Genomic DNA, 17,299 nt, shown 5'->3' with positions numbered 1-17,299 from the left:
CTGCCAGCCTCTGGTTGTGTGCATTTGGTGTGCATCCTAAGACAAGGGTTCCTCAACTTAATTTTAAGATGTAAAACTAAAGCAAGTAGCAGGCAATAACTGTGAAGTTCATGACGGCTCCCCTTGTGTGCTGCAAGAGGAGCATGTGATTTACAGAGCCATTAGTTCTTGAGATGTTTTCTCAGAGTTTATTAATCAATTACTGCGTGAAAGAGCCACACTGGAAACAGCACTAAACGGAAGATGTGACAGCAAGGGGGACTGTAGAAAGCAAACAGATGGTGAACATGCTAAGATACACGACTAACTGGTGATGCTGTAGTCCCTGTGATGAATGGACCAGTCACAGTGGATGCTGCATCATCCACTGTAAAGGAACATGGCAAGCCCCCGCCCGCCTGGCAGTTATCCTAGGATATTAACAATGGAAGCACAAGAGGGAAACGGTCCATCCGTAGACAAAACTTGGAATTGTCATTGGCTGTCACTTTCCTCTAGTGAAAACGGAGTTGGAGGCTGGAGAGATGGCTCAGTGGCTGAGAGCAGTGGCTGCTTTTGCAGAGGACCCTGCTTCAGTTGGCCGCTCACAACTGACTGTAACTCTAGTCCCAGGGGATTGTCTGCCCTCTTCTGGCCCCTGTGGGCACTGCATGCATGTGGTACACAGACAAGCAGGCAGGCAAGACACTTGTGCCCAAGAAATAAAAATAACAAATCTTTTAAAAAACGGAGTTGGAACTGTGCTCCTATGCTCCTGTGTGATCCTGTTATACTTCATTCAGTTTAACTAGGGTTTCAGGAAATAAAAAACAAACTTTTGTTCAACCGCTACAGATGAAAACATGGCTTATTCCTTTAGGAGACGAGAGAAGATGAACAGCAGTGAGCAGCAAGCTTAAGTAAGATACGCATCGTAAGCGGTCCAGCTACTGTCTTTGATTTAGCAACAATAACTATAGTTTGAAGGGAGGAAGGGAGGAAGGGAGGAAGGGAGGAAGGATACTTACAAGAAAAACAAGGAGTTTAACCCCATAAAGGACTTCTGTGAGATTCTGGTGATCGGGTTGTCATCTAAAATTCTGACAAAACACATCAAAATGTTTCCAATGTTAGGGATATTTCTGAAAGAAACCCAGGGAAAATATAAAAGACCCACGAGAAAGCAGACTCTCAACATTTGACCAGTTCCTTCCCCATGGGACACAGTTGTCTGTTCCTTGATTCTAGGATGGGACAGTCTCCTCTAGATTCCTGTAGCTCTTCTCCCAGCACATATCAAGTTGGGCCTGATCTCTCTCTCTGCATCTGCCTGACAAGCATTTCCTGGCTGAACGGAGGAGGGATGAACACCCCACCCCACCCCACCCCCACACCTCACATAACATAACGGCTATGAGCTGTTCATGTCTGAAGGGAATTCTATATCTTCATCACAGAGGAGAGATAACATATGGTTGAAGAGACAGAAGTATTGAACCAGATTTAAGCATCACACAGTGTTTGCGTATCTTGGAACTGCACACGGTGCCTGCTAATCTGAACAATTTTCATGCTTTTATCTATCAGAAAAATTTAAAATGTGTTTCCTTAATGACTGGTTAGATAGGTCATCTTTTTCACATGCTAATTTTTCTATTTCCAAAAAAACAAAAACAAAAACAATGATTTTTTTTTTTTTTACTTGCAATGGGCGTACCCATCTTCCTCCTCCCATTCCTCCTGGTCCCTCCTCCCCCTTCCCTACTTACACAAACTTTGTATCCTTTTTATTTTTAAATCCTTCCAATCCAGTATGTGCTGCCCATATACTCTCTGGTGTGGGAAATGTCCAACTGAGCATGGTTCTACCAATAGCCACACCCTTAGAGAAAACTGTTTCTCCCTCTCCTAACAGCTATTGACTGCCAATAGCTCCTCAGTGGGGGGTGGGACTTCATGCCCCTCCCCCGCCATGCCCCTCCCCTTTCTTATTTTCTTCCCTTGCTCCCTCTTTCCCTTAGCATGGGAATATGTATTTTGAGGAATTCGTGTGGCATCGTGGATAAAGCACCAACAGACAAGTGCAAACCTTTAACAGACACTGTCTTGTGCCCCTCAAAGAGTAAATGATAGTATAATTCTTAGAAAAAAATCACATTTTAAACATTTATTTTTGTTTTATGGTTATGGGTGTTTTTGCCTGGACATACAATTTTGCATTATGTGTGTGTCTGGTACCCACAGAGACTGGGCATGTGACAATGCCCATAACATTCCTTGAAAAGAAGGAGTCATTGAGACAAGGGATAAGGAAGTTGGTTGGGACATTAGCCCGGCGACCAGGCTCACACAGGTCTAGATGAAGCTGAAGCCCTGGACTTTCCATCAGCCAGGCCAATTTGCAGCCACTGAACAAGGCAACAGAGCCTTCTACAGCCCAGTCACTTAGTGTGCCAAGGAATACACGAGCAGCTGCTAGGAGATGCCTGCAGATGGTGCTGTTGGCTCAGGGGGGAAGATGCCTGGTGTTAGTAGAACCTCAAGCTTTTCTCTGGCTGCCTTGGGGACCAGAGCAAGCCCCAGAAGAGAGAGGAGTTCTTCTCTCTCAGGGGCACATGACAACGTTGGAGGTACTTTTCTGTTGTCACAACTCTTAAGAGAAGTTGCATTGCTGGCATGGAGTGAGCAGAGGCCTCCTGCAACGCACAGGGCACCTTGTCTTCTCTGGAGAAAAGAATTAAATACGTCAAGATGTCCATAGTGCTGGGGTCAAGGACTTTCTGTTCTTGGTGACCCTGGATGGCTGCCTGGCTTGGCCAGGTTGTCACTGGGTGCTGAGGCTCCCCTATAATGACACGGCCAGATTCCTGTTCTGCCCAACCATCACCTGACCTAACCGTGTCTGAATTGCTCGGGCAAAATGCTCCAGATTATATGTGAGTCAGAAACATAATAAACCAGAGATATCCCAGACTGGAAACTACCCAAGCATTGTTGTAAATCACTAAGACTGTGACCATTTGTGGGAGAGAGAAAAGCCAAGATACTTACAGCCAAGCAAGCTGATGCAAGTCTTTGAATATCCCAGGCCTGAGAGAGGTAATGCAGTTGTGGCTGAGATACCTACAAACAATACGGGTGGGCTCATTAGGCAAACTCCACACTCCAGTCAGCCACATACAATTAGACTGATGGGATTTTACAGTTTGGGTATCTGCTTCTTCAAGCATGTTCTGAATGAGAAGAAGCAGAGGCAGGGGTGGGAGAGGGATGGCAGGGGACGGGGTGAGGGGGCAACTGTGAAGCACCCAGAACTACAAGCCCAGACAGGGTCACAGTATGACCAGGGCGAGCAATGCAGCCAAGAACAATATTGGGGAATGGTACATTAGGTTGGAGTATAAAGAAATATAGAGAGAGCAGAATATATAGAGTAGTTCTGACTTGTGTCCTTTTTTGGTTATATTCTTGGTACGTTACTATTTATACATATACACATATATGTGTATATGTATAAATAGTATATATATACATATACATATACATATACATATACATATACATATACATATACATATACATATACATATACATATATATTCATTGAGCAAAGGTGGGGGTGGAGGGGTGGATAAAATACTGAGATGCTGTGGAAGTAGTCTAACAACAAGACGAAAATGTTAACCTTGGATGATAATACATACAATGAAGGAGAATATAAGCTTTTGTTTTTGTTTTTGTTTTTGTTTTTTAATATTGTTGGCACAGGAGATCAAACCCGAGACCTTGAATCTCACATTAGGCAAATGCTCTGAGCCATACCCCAAACCCTAACATGATTACCCTGTAGTCTTCTAAGATTTCTTCTGTTTCTCTGCACCCCTCAGTTCAGTATGGAACCCCACCCCTGCCTGAGGCTACCTTTTCAGTCTTTTCTTCAAATGATACCCATGGGATAGTGATGAAGGAGTTACTCACAGTATTTGTAGATTATGTAATCCAAGGAATGCTCTCCTGGAGATGTGTGTGATGCAGTTGTGCTGAAGGTATCTGTAGGAGCAAGACAGGAAAGTCAGGTGATAACAGTGCGTGGGCTTTAAGCTTAAATTGTTGTGTGTGAGCAGTTTTGCTTTTTCCACCTAAAGGCAGTGGGTGAGATTGGATAAAGCAAGACAAGGCATGCGATGAAGACTGGCCATCTATGATCTGTACCACTGAAGTCTTGTGTGTGGGTGTATGCGTGCATGAGGTGTGTGTGTGTGTGTGAGTGTGAGTGTGTGTGTATATGTGTGCATGTGTGTATATGTGTGTGTGGTGTATGTTTGCATGTGTGTGTGCGCATGTGTATGTACATGTGTATGTATGTATGTGTGCACATGCATGCATGTTTGTGTGTGTGTGTTGCAGCTAGTCTTTTTTTATTCAATCAGGAGCTCCAGCAGCCATCCTTTCTAGCTTGTAGTAGCTGCTGGCCATGAGAGACTGAGTGGCCTTTCTGTGGACTATGTTAGCACCACACTGCACCTTTAGTTCCTCATTCATCTTCATTGTGTTCTCAGGGACAAAAGAGGAGCCCTTTGGGTCTTTTCTAGTTGTAGAGCAAGAAGCAAGTGAACCAGCCCTGTGCTCAGGGTTTCAGCTGCTGCTGAACCAGGGCTGCTATGCTCTGTCAACGTCCAGGACCCTGAGTCACAGCAACTTGAAAATACAGAATTGGTTCAGGAATAGCAGGACTGGGGCATCTGTGGAAAGAACACACACTTCGTGCCTTCATTATACCATAGGAAGTCAGCCCTGAATTTGTATTTTCTAAACCCAGCCTGGGCAGGAAACAGCCATGCTGACAGTAGTGATGACTACATAGTGGGGTTTTTATTTGTATGGTGTGTGTGTGTGTCTGTCTTGTATGTGTTCGTGTGTGTATGTATGTCTCTGTTTCTGTGTTTGGGTGTCTGTGTGTGTCTATCTGTGTGTGTATGTATGTTTTTGTGTCTCTGTGTATGTAGTCTCTGTGTATATATCTGTTTGTGTGTGTGTGTTACGCTGAGGACTGAACCCTCAGGCAGGCTAGTCAACCATTTTACTACTGAGCTACACTGCCAACTCCTACATAATGTACTTTGCTTTGATGTCCCTCATTTCTGTTTGCAGCAATGCTTACAGCATTGCACAAGGCTGTGCCAATGACTACTACAAAACCATGGGCAGAACATGCCTGTATCTGCTGTCTAACTAGAATTTGAACTTCATTCTACTGCAGTTATTCCCTTGGGACCATGAGTATGTTGCAAAAATAACAGGAGTTGGACATTCTTACATCCCAAGGCATCAGAGGAAGAAGCCAAGACCACCATCCTCAGTGCAAAAGCAGTCATACTTCATGCATACCCACATGTGGGAAGTGGTGCTGGTGCAGGGCATCTGCACTACACCTGTGCCCACATACAAAGCACCAATTCCAATCCTGCAAAGGAAACTTGAGAGGAAGTATGAGCTACTGCATCCGAACTCCTCCCTCTGACCCCAAATGCCTGCTTCTTGCCCCATGCCTGTGGGGAGATGCTTCCCAGTGTGGCAGAAACCCCTCAAGATTCTACTCTGCATAGGACAAACAGACAGATAGACAGACAGACAGAGATTGGTATCTGTCAGAAGAGCAGAGGCATGCCTAAACAGAATGAAAGAGAATGTGGTGATTTGGATAGCGCAAAGACCACCAAAACAACAGAAAGGAATATGCTATGTTAGTAAAAAGGCCCACTGAGATTTCTCTTAAATATAAAATTCCCTCTCCAGCTAGGCTGGTTCCATTTTATTTGAGATGATTTTTTAACCAGAGGATGCGACACCATGCTTTTTCTACTTGGAGAAGAGATGGTGCGATTGCAAACCGGGAGTTCAACCTTGTGCTTTCATATCGGAAGCCAAAGGAAAGATATGTTCAAATCCAGGACCTGCCTGATTCCTTGGGCACCCACAAACTGGTCTCCTCTCACCAACATGACTTAAGATCACAGCCCCTTAAATAGCAGAGAGCCGCTAGTCTGAGCTTTAGCTGTTGGCTGTCGCTGTGGAGAGACTGAGTCTCAGGTCTCAAGTCTCCGGCGTGGACTGAAGCTCTCCCCCTGGTGTCTACTTCCTTTTTCCAAAAGAGCCATTTAAAGTGTGAGAATGGAAACATTATGATTTGGCAAGCAGTGTCTCATTCTATTTAAAACTGAGACATGAGTCCGTTAAGTGCGTGTCACACTGAGCCGCTCGCCGAGGAACAGCTTCCTGGATCACGAATCCCCGGTCTTCACTATTCAAGCGGAACACTGGGAACTTGTGTACCAAACCTAAGCAAATAAATACTTTAACGATACACATGTTCATGAGCTATTTTTAAATGTAACACAATGTACTTCAGAACTAGGCAGGCACCTTTAATTATGTTTCATTGCCAATGATTGATTGCATTTAATAAGAACTGAGGTTAAGAAGAAATACCTAATTCTTATAGGGCTACATTACAGCAAGGAGAACGGCTTTTGGTTTCCATGGCGGTCATGACAAAGCAAACAGCTGACCCCATAAATTGTATTTCATTTCTCTGAAAGGTCATCTCAAACTACTTCTTCAACTTTAGAAAATCCCCTCACTTTAAGAGATTATTAAGATAACAAAATTGATCCACAGTGAGAGGAAATTTATATTCATTGAGCAATGCTTATTCATCTGGCAATTAAAACTAAATTTTGATGTAGGGTAATTTTTTTTTCTCTCTCTCAATGTCAGAATGACCGAAACTGCACCATGGGGATTTACAGGGGTCCAGACTGGAGATTCAGTGGACAGGAAGTTCAGCGCTGTCTCAGGGTGATACACTGTCAGCAAGGAGGGCTAGCTTTTACCTTTTGGGCACCAATCACATAAACTGTTTGCACATGCCTTCTTCCTGTAGATAACAGCTACCCAAAGTAGGGATGCAGACAAGGAGGAAGGGTGTGGTTAGAGGTGCCCAGTGTTGGGTCTCCTGTTTGAATGAGCTAATGGTTCTCCTCTTGCTCCTCAGGCGCTCATCTTTCTTCCCAGACAGAAAGCACAGGATGGAATTATGCTCAGGGCGGGACAGCACATGTCAGTAGAAACCCTGGGATGCAGTGACCAGTTTCTCTCCATCCCTAGGTTTCCATTGTGATAGCTTAAGTACTGTTGGGTTCATTAGAAGCCCTGGCCTCTGCTTGTGATTTTTCTACTACCAAATTATAGATCCCAATTGAGTCCCTTAACTTTCGTATACCAGCTGACTCATGTCTAAGGTGGTCTAATTAGGAATTTTTACAACTTCTATGACACCTGATGAAACAGTTTGTTAGAGTTGGCGCCTTCATGCCCCCCCAAAGGCTCACATGTTCAAGGCTCAGATCTCATCTGAGTGCTGTTGTGAAGGGAACAAACTTCAAGAGATGGGACCAGAGAGAGGTTTCCACCCCAGCTTCTCTCTCCTCCTTATTCTCATTTGTTTCCTGGTAAGGAGGTTTGACTGCATCTGGGGTTGCGTAGATGATAAGCAGAGCAGGTAAGATAGTAATGTACACCCCCACACAGCTCTGCTAGTTGGGATTCCTCCAGGGACTTATTTTCTTGTTTTAGCTTACCTGTCTTTAACTTCATGAATGTGGAGTGAATGGTAGTATTTCTGGAGACTTTCCTTTTATGCTAGGCATTGAAGGATAAAAGAAGAAACGGTTTCTGCCAGGGATTCAGCATGTGAAAATTTCCTTTGTTGGTATTAGAATCTAGACTATTGGTCAACCTTGGCAGATATAGCATCTTCAGAGACCCAGAGGAACTCGGCTTGGAAGGACTGATAGACAAGCACCCAAGCTACGAACCTGAGTGTTATACCCACAAATATCAATAGGAGGCATCATGCTGACCTATCTAATATGACTATTTAAACACTCCAATATGAAGATTATGAAGTAGATTGATGAGGGGCTGGAAAGATGGCTCAGTGGTTAAGAGCACTGGCTGCTCTCCCAGAGGATTCTTGTTCAATTCCCAGAACCCAAACCACATGTAACTCCAGTTCCAGGAACTCTGATGCCCTCTTCTGGTACCTGTGGGAACTGCATGCATGTGGTGCATGTGCTATGGCAGGCAGGAGTCACCCACAAAACGAAAATTAAATCACATCCTTTATAAAAGCAAAGTGGAGATCATGGATTGCTTTGTAAAGAAGGAATGAAGCAAAGGCCTTTGGGTCATATCAAGTGACAAGTTCATGAAACTTGGGGAGGAGCCTGAAGGCTCATCTCTGCTCTCCCACAGAGAATACCCAGCAGTGCCAGATCCTAGTTGTTGTTTGTCTTGAACTCTAATAGCATGTGGTCTCTTTCTATCACTACCACTGTCATCACTGTCGTCATCATCACCACCACCACTACCATCACCACCACCACCACCACCACCACCACCACCACCACCATCACGCCTTTGCCCCTATTATTCTGGGAAAGACTTGAGGCTGTGTATTGAGATAGTTTATCTGAAGCCCAAGTCAACCCTCTGAAGATGGTTAAGTGAAACTGTGCTCTAAACTATGGAATGAAAATGAAGCCCCCTTTCCAGTGCTTTACTTCTAAGCTTAAGTTTAGAACCAGAGTTAGCGATACATGTAAAAACTACTCAACCTCAAGTCGGTTCTCAGATCAAAAGCATCTTAAAACACCACAGGAGCTTAAAACACTGTCAGTGCACCCTTCTCAGTTACGCACATCTTTCTGAGTTCTGTGTATCTGCTGAAGACCTTGACTGGAAGTCTGTGGATTTTGTTTTTCTTAAGAGATCTGAAATAGAAATCAAAACATTTTTTTTTTGTTGTTGTTGTTACTTTAAGGCAAGCCCGTGATGTAGCCCTGGCTAGCCCAGGCTTTTCTTGATCTGTATCCTCTCACCTTAGCCAGTTAGTGCTATAGACTAGATATGGGTGTGATGAGTTCACACTTTCTCTCTTATCTCTGAATAGGTCAACAAGACATAAGAACAAGTAGAGGCCAAGCCAGCAGAAGATTTCAACCATATCAGACATGCCCAGTGAGGATATGACTACAGATCCCTGAGGGCCTTAAGTTTCTGCAAAATTCAGGAAATTGTGCATGATCTACAACAGTTAGCTTCATAGATCTTTCTATCTCTGCAGTCTTGATGGATTATCAGGTTTACAAGTGAGATGACATAGCCTGCTCCCCTTCCTCATCAGCAGGAGCACAGGAGTACCAGCATGGAAGTCAGAGCACACTGGATAATTACCCCAGGCCATAGACATCACAAGGTAAACATTAGCTAGGCTCCTCTAGCAGATCATATTTTCCTGAGGAGGGAGCATATCAACTTTACTGGTGCCTGGTTTTAGAAGAAGCTCCAGGGGTTGGAGAGATGGCTCAGTGCTGAAGAGCACTGGCTGCTCTTGCAGAAGACCGGGGTTTGATTCCCAGCATCTACATGGTGGCTCACAACCATCTGTAACTCCAGTTTCATGATCTCTGACGCCATCTTCTGGCCTCTATGGGTACTGCACACACATGGTGCACATACATCCATGGAGGCGACACTCATATACATCTTTTTAAAAGTACTTCCAATTATTTGTTCATTTTATTATCTATAATTTATAGCACTATAGGGTTTTCTGTGGCCTTATGAGACTTTAGGCACAACTATCTTGTTTTTACTCACAGTAATGTTACATTGCTGGAAACCTTTGGCACAGCTTTTAAGTCAGCCTTTACACATTCCAGTTCATTTTCTCTGCAGTAACAGTGCTGTGGATACTGGCTGAGAACTAGGGAGAAAAGACAAAAAAAAAAAAAGTGTACTTATTTATGACAGCAACTAACATTTTTCTCTTTTCATCAACTACATAGCAGTTTATATCTATTAATGGAGCCACTGAGCCCTTCCTAAAAGCAAGTAAGAACCCTCCCCAAGTCAGAAATAGACCAGTGATGTGTTCATCTCATCTCTAGCTCCTGAAGTCATCTCAGACACATAGAACAGGTGAGCAGGAAAAAAACCCACAGGCATAGACAAATAATATCAGACAAATCAGATCAGACCATGTACTAAAACAGGATTAAGTTCTGTTCAATGAAAAGCATCATAAGTTTGAGTGAGTCTCCATGGTGATGACTGATCAGCTCAGCAGCATGAAGGAGTTGCTAAATAAATGCTTGCTGATTTGCCTGCAGTTCCTATGTCTTGAGTCATACATCATAGAGGAGCAGAGAAAGACAGAGGATTTCTACGGCATCTTTAATTTCTCTGCTGATCCTATGGATATTTGATTTGGTGCAGCTAAGGAAGTGGAAGTTAATTTTTATTTCTATCACTATTGTAATTAGTTAACAAAGTGTTAGACATAGGGCCTTGTTATAGAGAACATACCTTCCGTCTTGACCCCCTGAGTAATGGTATTGAATGAATACATGTGCTGTGGTGTGGGCCCAGCCTACTAACATCCACTGAACTGTGAGTATAAATTCCCTCTAATTGCTTATCCTTTTTTCTATCACACTTAAAGCGAATTTAGCTGCACATTGGCAGCAAATCCACCACAGCTATTACTGAATTCCCACATACTGCAAGAGATGCCTCCAGTCTATAACATCTTGGATGATATTATGCGGTCTACGCGATAATTAGCTCATCCCAATGAAGAGAACGTCAATATGCTTTGTTTAATGTTTATTGACATCAAGAATATTATACATGTATTATTAAATCGAAGCTTGGTCAGAAAGTACTTGCCAACAAAAGACTTTCACGTGGTGAAGCTGGGTGTGCTGCTTAAAGCAGAAACATAGCGAGACTGAGTGGTTCAAGTAGAGATGCTCAGTGGCTAGAGCACTGGCGATTCCTGCAGAGGACCTGGGTTCAGTTCCCAGCACCCAAATGGTGACTCACAACCATCTGTAACTCTGTTTCTAAGGGATCTGGTGCCCTCTTCTGGCTTCCTCGGGTACTAAGTATGTCTGTGGTGCATATACATGCATGCAGGCAAAACATACACATAAAAATGAAACTAAGCGAATCTTTAAGAAGGCAGAAATGTGGGCGTTTCTTCACCCTCCATATCCTACAATGCAGTCAGGCCAACGCCCTATTCTGTGGGTGGTCCTGAAAGGCCGGTCCCACCTCCTGCCACCTTACTTACCCCAAGATTTTTCTTGGACTTAGCTTTGTAGCCATTGTCTGTACTGATGTCATATTAATCAGCACCAACTTCATTCTTTCCACTCAGTTAGCCCAGGTCCCATTGGTTGTGGATCTGTCTTGTGCCTGATATAAGATTCTGTAATGTCTCTACCTGGCCTTCAAGACCTAGTTGTCGGTAGCTACCCGCCCCACCCACCCAGAAATTCTGACAGTCACAGCAGACATGGTGCTCCAAGCTTGGGTTTTCTTCTCATCCATGGTCTGCCTCTGAGGGGGCCATTTTAGAACATCTGGTCCTGATTCTGACTGTTCCCTATTTACTGTTAAAAGCTAAAAAACAAAACCAGAGACCCAATCCAACCAAACACACAGATTTGCCATTGTGTGTGAAGTGAGCTCCAGATGCAATGTGCTAGGAAGAGGCTGTTAGAATTTTTACTTTTCATTTTTACTAATCTTGTCATTTTTTAAAAATTATATTTTTGTTTTCTGTTTTATTTTTTCAAGTAGTGAAAAGTTTTTTTTTGAAGTCTCAATAAGGCAGAGTTTTACTTTTTATATATATATTTTTTATTAGGTATTTTCCTCATTTACATTTCCAATGCTATTCCAAAAGTCCCTTTAATAAGAGTGAGCCTACCAGGAAGGACGTGAAAGTGGTCTTCATTCTCACACAGGTGACAGTGTCTTTTCCCTGTGGGTGGGGTCCTGACCTCATGGTCTTTCATGATTGGCTAGTTTTTAAAGAATTCGACAAAAAGAAATTAAGGGGGGCAGCCACTTAAACTGAAGAATGTAGCAGGGCCTCAAGGATTCATTGGGTGTGTGGTGGGGCAGATAAAGAGATTCGAATTCCCTGCCATAAACAGTTTTTATGGTACTTGGTAGAAAAAGACTCATTTACTATTCCTTACAAATTCTTCCACTTCTCTTAAACATTTTTTTCCTTCAAACTCTGAGACGTTGCTCATTCCTTCCTGGAGTAAGAAGCTGCCGTAGTGGGGTATCTGTTAAATAGTAGGTAATAAGAAAGAAGCCCGATCAGGCCCCTGGGATGAAAATGAATTATTGCATCTATTGCTCAGTTTAAGGCGAGCCCTCTTCCCGTGGGTGGCCCCTTGGCCAGGAGATCCACCTGGCTCATTGGAAGGTCAGGCCTGCACCAGGCTAGAGATTCTATCCTCTTGTTCAGAAGGAGTTTTCTCCTAAGAGGCCTTCATGGCTACTTTAACATTGCGTCTCCCGAAAGACCTCAGAATTATCTAGGAACCAGGTCAGTGATCAGAACTCCTCAAACACATTTGGTGTCTGGGGCCTCTGGCAAGGATGAAGGGGCCTTGAGTCCAAAGGGCAATTCTGGCTTTCAGTCAAGAAAGAAACTGGTCATTTTTCTTTGGGATCTTTACCTTAAACTGCCTAGCCAATTCTACCTCAGCTATAAAATATTTGTTTTGCTTTGTTATTTTATTCTCTCTCTCTCTCTCTCTCTCTCTCTCTCTCTCTCTCTCTCTCTCTCTCTGTGTGTGTGTGTGTGTGTGTGTGTGTGCGCACCACATGCATGTAGTACTGTAGAGGCCAGAAGGGGACATCAGATCCACTTAGAGGAGGTTGTGAGCCACCATATGGGTGCTGGAGCAAGAGCAGCCAGTGCTCTTAACCTTGAACCATCTCCACATAGCCCAGGCTGCCTTTGAAGTCAGCATCCTCCTTCATCAGACTCCAGATTACTGGTGTTACTAGTGCATGCCACATTATCTGGCATAATTTATTTTTTATACATTATACATCCATGTATAAATATATAAATAAGTTATAAACTAGTATAATAAAGTGCATTCTGCAGTCTTTCCCAGGTATGGGATGGGGATTGTTTTCAGGGGCCTTGTGGATACCTAGATTCACAGATGCTCCAGCCCCCTTTAAAAGTCAGGCAGTGTTTGCATGGACCCTTTAGCAGACCTCTAGAGGCTTCGAGACACTGATCACAGAATAGATGCTGATGACATAGTTCTTCCACTGTTTACATATTTTACCTTGTTATATGATTGTAGCAGTATATAGTATACATTAAGGATTAGTGACAGGGAGACTCTCTGTACAAGTTCAGCACAGATGTCGTTTTGACTGGATTGTTTCTGATTTGGAGTTGCTTGGCTGCACAGTTGTGTAACCCTAGGGAAGTGCACTGACTATGCGCTGTTAGTATAGGGTTTCATTGATGCTGCCTATTTTTGAGTCAGTGTCTCACTCTGTGGGCCGGGTTGGAACTCATACAGATTGCCTTCTTCTACTTCCCAGGGCGCTGGGATTAAAGATGCTAGCATGCCCAATGCTAGTATAGCATTTAATGTGTGCACATCACATATGTAAATGAAATGTATGAATTCTGACATGTACCAGACTATATATGTACACACACACACTCCAACTCCATAACAGTACAAAGGCCAACCTCTACAGTGTGTGCCCCAGATGCTCTTTTTTTTTTGGTTTTTCGAGACAGGGTTTCTCTGTATAGCCCTGGCTGTCCTGGAACTCACTTTGTAGACCAGGCTGGCCTCGAACTCAGAAATCCGCCTGCCTCTGCCTCCCGAGTGCTGGGATTAAAGGCATGCGCCACCACGCCCGGCTGCCCCAGATGCTCTTAATTAGAGCATGCTTGCAGCCTTCTAAGTTCAGCCCTGCCCTCCTCCTAGCTCAGGTTTGTAGGATCTCAGCGCATTCCTGTAAAGGCTTTTACACAGCCACCTCAGTGCATTGCTTGGGAGAGTATTTCTGTCCCTGGCAGAGCCCTCATTTCTTACAGTGGTCTTCCATGCCTCCCTGTGCAGCCTGGAATCACTGCGGCTCAGTGAGAATGACTTTCTAGCTTACATATGATATTTGTGAGTCGGGAAGACACCTTAATCAGCACTGTCCTTTCTGTGTCTGAAACATAGTGTGAGCTGTTTATTGGGGGAAAAAAACCAAAGGAAATTGAACCTTGACATTTGTCACAATTATTACCTGTGCATTCTTGTGACCCAAAAAGTAACACAAGGAGTGAGCATGCATAGACGTGGATCTATCCTGCCTCCCTCCACCCACCCCCAGGCCCACAGCAGACAGTAGAGTGGTTACCAGTGAAATACAAAGAGGACATCGACCTTCTGAAGGCAGCTGAGCCACTACAGCAGTCCCCACTTACCCACAGGGGACACGTTCCAAGATACCCAGTGGATGCTTGAAACCAGAGATAATGCCAAGTCCTTGACTGACTGATGGACCTCTGCCTACAGGCCTCTGGGACGTTCATAAGTCAGGCCAGCAAGATTAAGAGCAACTTATAACTCCATAGAAAAATGATAGCAGTATACCACGACACATGCTATGTGAACGTGGTCTGTCTGTCTCAAGGCACTGCCGCCGTCGTCGTTACTGTTTTGGGAATGCAGTTGACCGCAGACTGTTGCAGTGATCGATCAAGAGCAAAACCTTAGATAAGAGGGGGCTGCTGTTCCCAGAGATATCCACGTGCCACAGTCAAGTTTTTGCAAAGCGGAAACCATCTTTGAACCACCACCACTTACAGCACTCCTGTGTCAATGTCACTTTATTGACATTCCCATGGACTGTGCCAAATATGGTTGTCCATCCACTAGTGTCACCTGTGGGATGGTGAGTGATACGCGTCAGTTAGTCTGGAAATCAGATACCACACCACAAAACAAAAGTACAAAAGTTTCACGAAATAAAACCAAAAGAACAAGACAAACAAAACGAAACAAAATCTGTTCAAGCAACAGGATGACTACCCGGTTTTTTCCGCAAGGATTTCAAACGTGCGCTCCCTCCCCAGCACGGACAGTGCCAGTAGTATTTTACGTGGTTTATAAATGTCTCGATAAATAGTCTTCATTTCTAATACTGACATTTTGGATCTTTGATCTGAATTTGGGGGATTTCCCACGACCACTGGCTCTGTATTTCATTCGGGTTCTCTGCCGTATGAAGGTGGAAGGGATTTGTGAGATAGGTCTACCGAGCTCTGATAACATTGGACCTTCCTTGTTTCGTTTCAATGTTGGGGATTGAACCCAGGGCCTCACATGCTCTCAACACGGCCACTCCTTGCCAGAATTTATTTTTAAATAAAGCAAAATCCAGAATACCTTTTAGTAAAGAGTGTGAGGTACCGTTGAGAGAAATAATAGTTGCCTCTCTTTATCCCTCCTCAATGTCAATTTGTCATTTGCTATTATGGAATTCTTATTTGCTATGTTCTTTATATGATAAAAATTACATATGAATGATATATATTTACAAAAAATGGGCCCATTTTGGAGCATCCTTAATTGAATATATACTGTAAAAATGGTAAGATTTGCATTGTAATTGATGGTACTGAATCAAAGAGTAAATTTATGCAGTTACTTGCAGGCTTCTTTGATCCCTGATATTTATAATTTCTCTTTATTCCCTTTTCATATCCTGAATTGTGCTGCTGTGGTGCCTTTAACTGTATTATCAGCTATTCCACGTGCTTTGTTCAGTCTGTGTTCAGACCGTCCTGGTGGTGGGTAGATAAACAGATGTGGCCTTTGACTCCCTCATAGCAAAGAAGAAATCTTGTTGGCTTGTTCGCCGATAATCAGAGAAGTACGTCTGATCTGAGCACAGGTTAAGTGCTTACTGTGTACCCTACTGAGCACAGATTGAGTGCCTCCCATGTACCCCACTATCCTACATTCTGGTGGTAACAAAGCGAAGAAGATTCTTTTCTTAGGTGCCTGCGTCTGCCAAGAGGTGACAACGTAACACACATGACTCTACGTGGCTGGAGATTTTATCCATGGGCATGCCCAGGAGGAGAGGGACATTGAACTGAGTGTTTTTGTCCGTGCAGATTGGGAAGGGCCGGGTCTCAGCATTGACTGTGACGGACTTCAGCTGTCAACCTTGGCCAGCCATCAGTTCTCCTCACGGGCAAATAGGCAGATTAGATCAGCCGAGATGTATGGTCTCAGCACACAGCCCTCAGCTTGGCCTGGGGGTCCTGGGTAATGAACTGGGTGACCTTCTCACACTTCTTAGGCTTAAGTCATGTGGCTTTTCCAGTTTATTCCAGGCAGCCTTGGAGCCTGTTATTTCCTATGCCTGGAATTCTATGCCTCCAGAATATCTCCCTTCCTTCTTGGCCTTTGTCCCTCTGTCCTTCTTTCCTTCCTCTGTCCCTTCTTCCTCCCTCCCTCCCCCCTCCCCACTTCTATCTTGTTCTCATTCAAGTCAATTCACTTTAATTAAAGTTTTCCTTGATTCTGTCCTTAAAATGGTTTTCCCAGACGCTGTTCATCTTTGAAAACCCTGGTCCTTTTCTCTCTGGGTTTACTCGGCTTAGCCATGTACAGCAGTTGTTTTCTTAGTTCGTGTTGTCCTGTGAGCTCCAAAGTCAGGGTCCTCATTTCTCCCTCACTTGTTTTGCACCCACTGTATCCTGGTGCTGTGGTGATGTCCTGGCCCTTAACCAACACTCAAGGTCAGTCTGTACAATCATTTAATCCTCCAGGTGAGCCCAGTGACAGTTTATGGACATTCGCACAGCTGAGCAAAGTTATTGGCCACAAGGAAGCCTCTTAAAATTGAATTATGAGAGCCAAAGTAGAATTTAGAATGTCATTTTGATTTTTTTATGGGACCATCTTTCTGATCTTAGCAAGCTCTAGGTCTTTTTAAAAGTCGGGTCACTAGCCCGAATGCAATGGGCAGTGGTCATTAGTCCCTCCTCCCAGTTCCCCTCACTTACTGGCTGACCCGCAGTTTGGGGGAGCACATGCAGTGTGGTAGGGGGAGAACTCACCACAGTTGTCCTCGTCAGCACCATTCCCGCAATCATCCACACCATCGCAGTGAAAGGCTCGGGGCAAGCACTTGGTGAGATTCCCACAGGGAAAATACCCTTTGGGGCACAGAGGAGTCACCATACTGCTGTCAGCCAGCGCAAAACCTATGTGAAAGATGAGAGAAGGCAGATTCAAAAATCCTACGTTAAGGGGGGCTGGTGAGATGGCTCAGTGGGTAAGAGCACCCGACTGCTCTTCCGAAGGTCCAGAGTTCAAATCCCAGCAACCACATGGTGGCT

At 44.1% G+C, this 17,299-nt stretch overlaps 1 protein-coding gene across 3 annotated transcripts in view; it reads right to left on the bottom strand.

The window, feature by feature from the left end:
• The window catches only part of Rxfp2 (relaxin family peptide receptor 2), a 64,147-nt gene that overhangs the window by 29,860 nt on the left and 16,988 nt on the right, over window positions 1–17,299 (bottom strand). For 2 of the 3 annotated variants that reach the window (XM_021162802.1, XM_021162804.1), the window contains exons 2-8: window positions 17,018–17,164; window positions 14,751–14,828; window positions 9,703–9,808; window positions 8,742–8,813; window positions 3,958–4,029; window positions 3,031–3,102; window positions 1,008–1,079 (exon numbers count right to left, since the gene is read on the bottom strand). In XM_021162802.1, coding sequence (XP_021018461.1) covers window positions 1,008–1,079; window positions 3,031–3,102; window positions 3,958–4,029; window positions 8,742–8,813; window positions 9,703–9,808; window positions 14,751–14,828; window positions 17,018–17,164 — 619 coding nt within the window. Of the gene's footprint in view, window positions 1–1,007; window positions 1,122–3,030; window positions 3,103–3,957; window positions 4,030–8,741; window positions 8,814–9,702; window positions 9,809–14,750; window positions 14,829–17,017; window positions 17,165–17,299 lie in introns of all 3 variants that reach the window. The other variant, XM_021162803.1, reaches the window with a different exon arrangement.

Source organism: Mus caroli, chromosome 5 (genome assembly GCF_900094665.2).
Source record: "Mus caroli chromosome 5, CAROLI_EIJ_v1.1, whole genome shotgun sequence".
Classification (NCBI taxonomy): domain Eukaryota; kingdom Metazoa; phylum Chordata; class Mammalia; order Rodentia; family Muridae; genus Mus; species Mus caroli.
The sequence above is the reverse complement of the archived record's forward strand: the minus strand, read 5'-3'. Positions and strand labels throughout refer to the sequence as shown.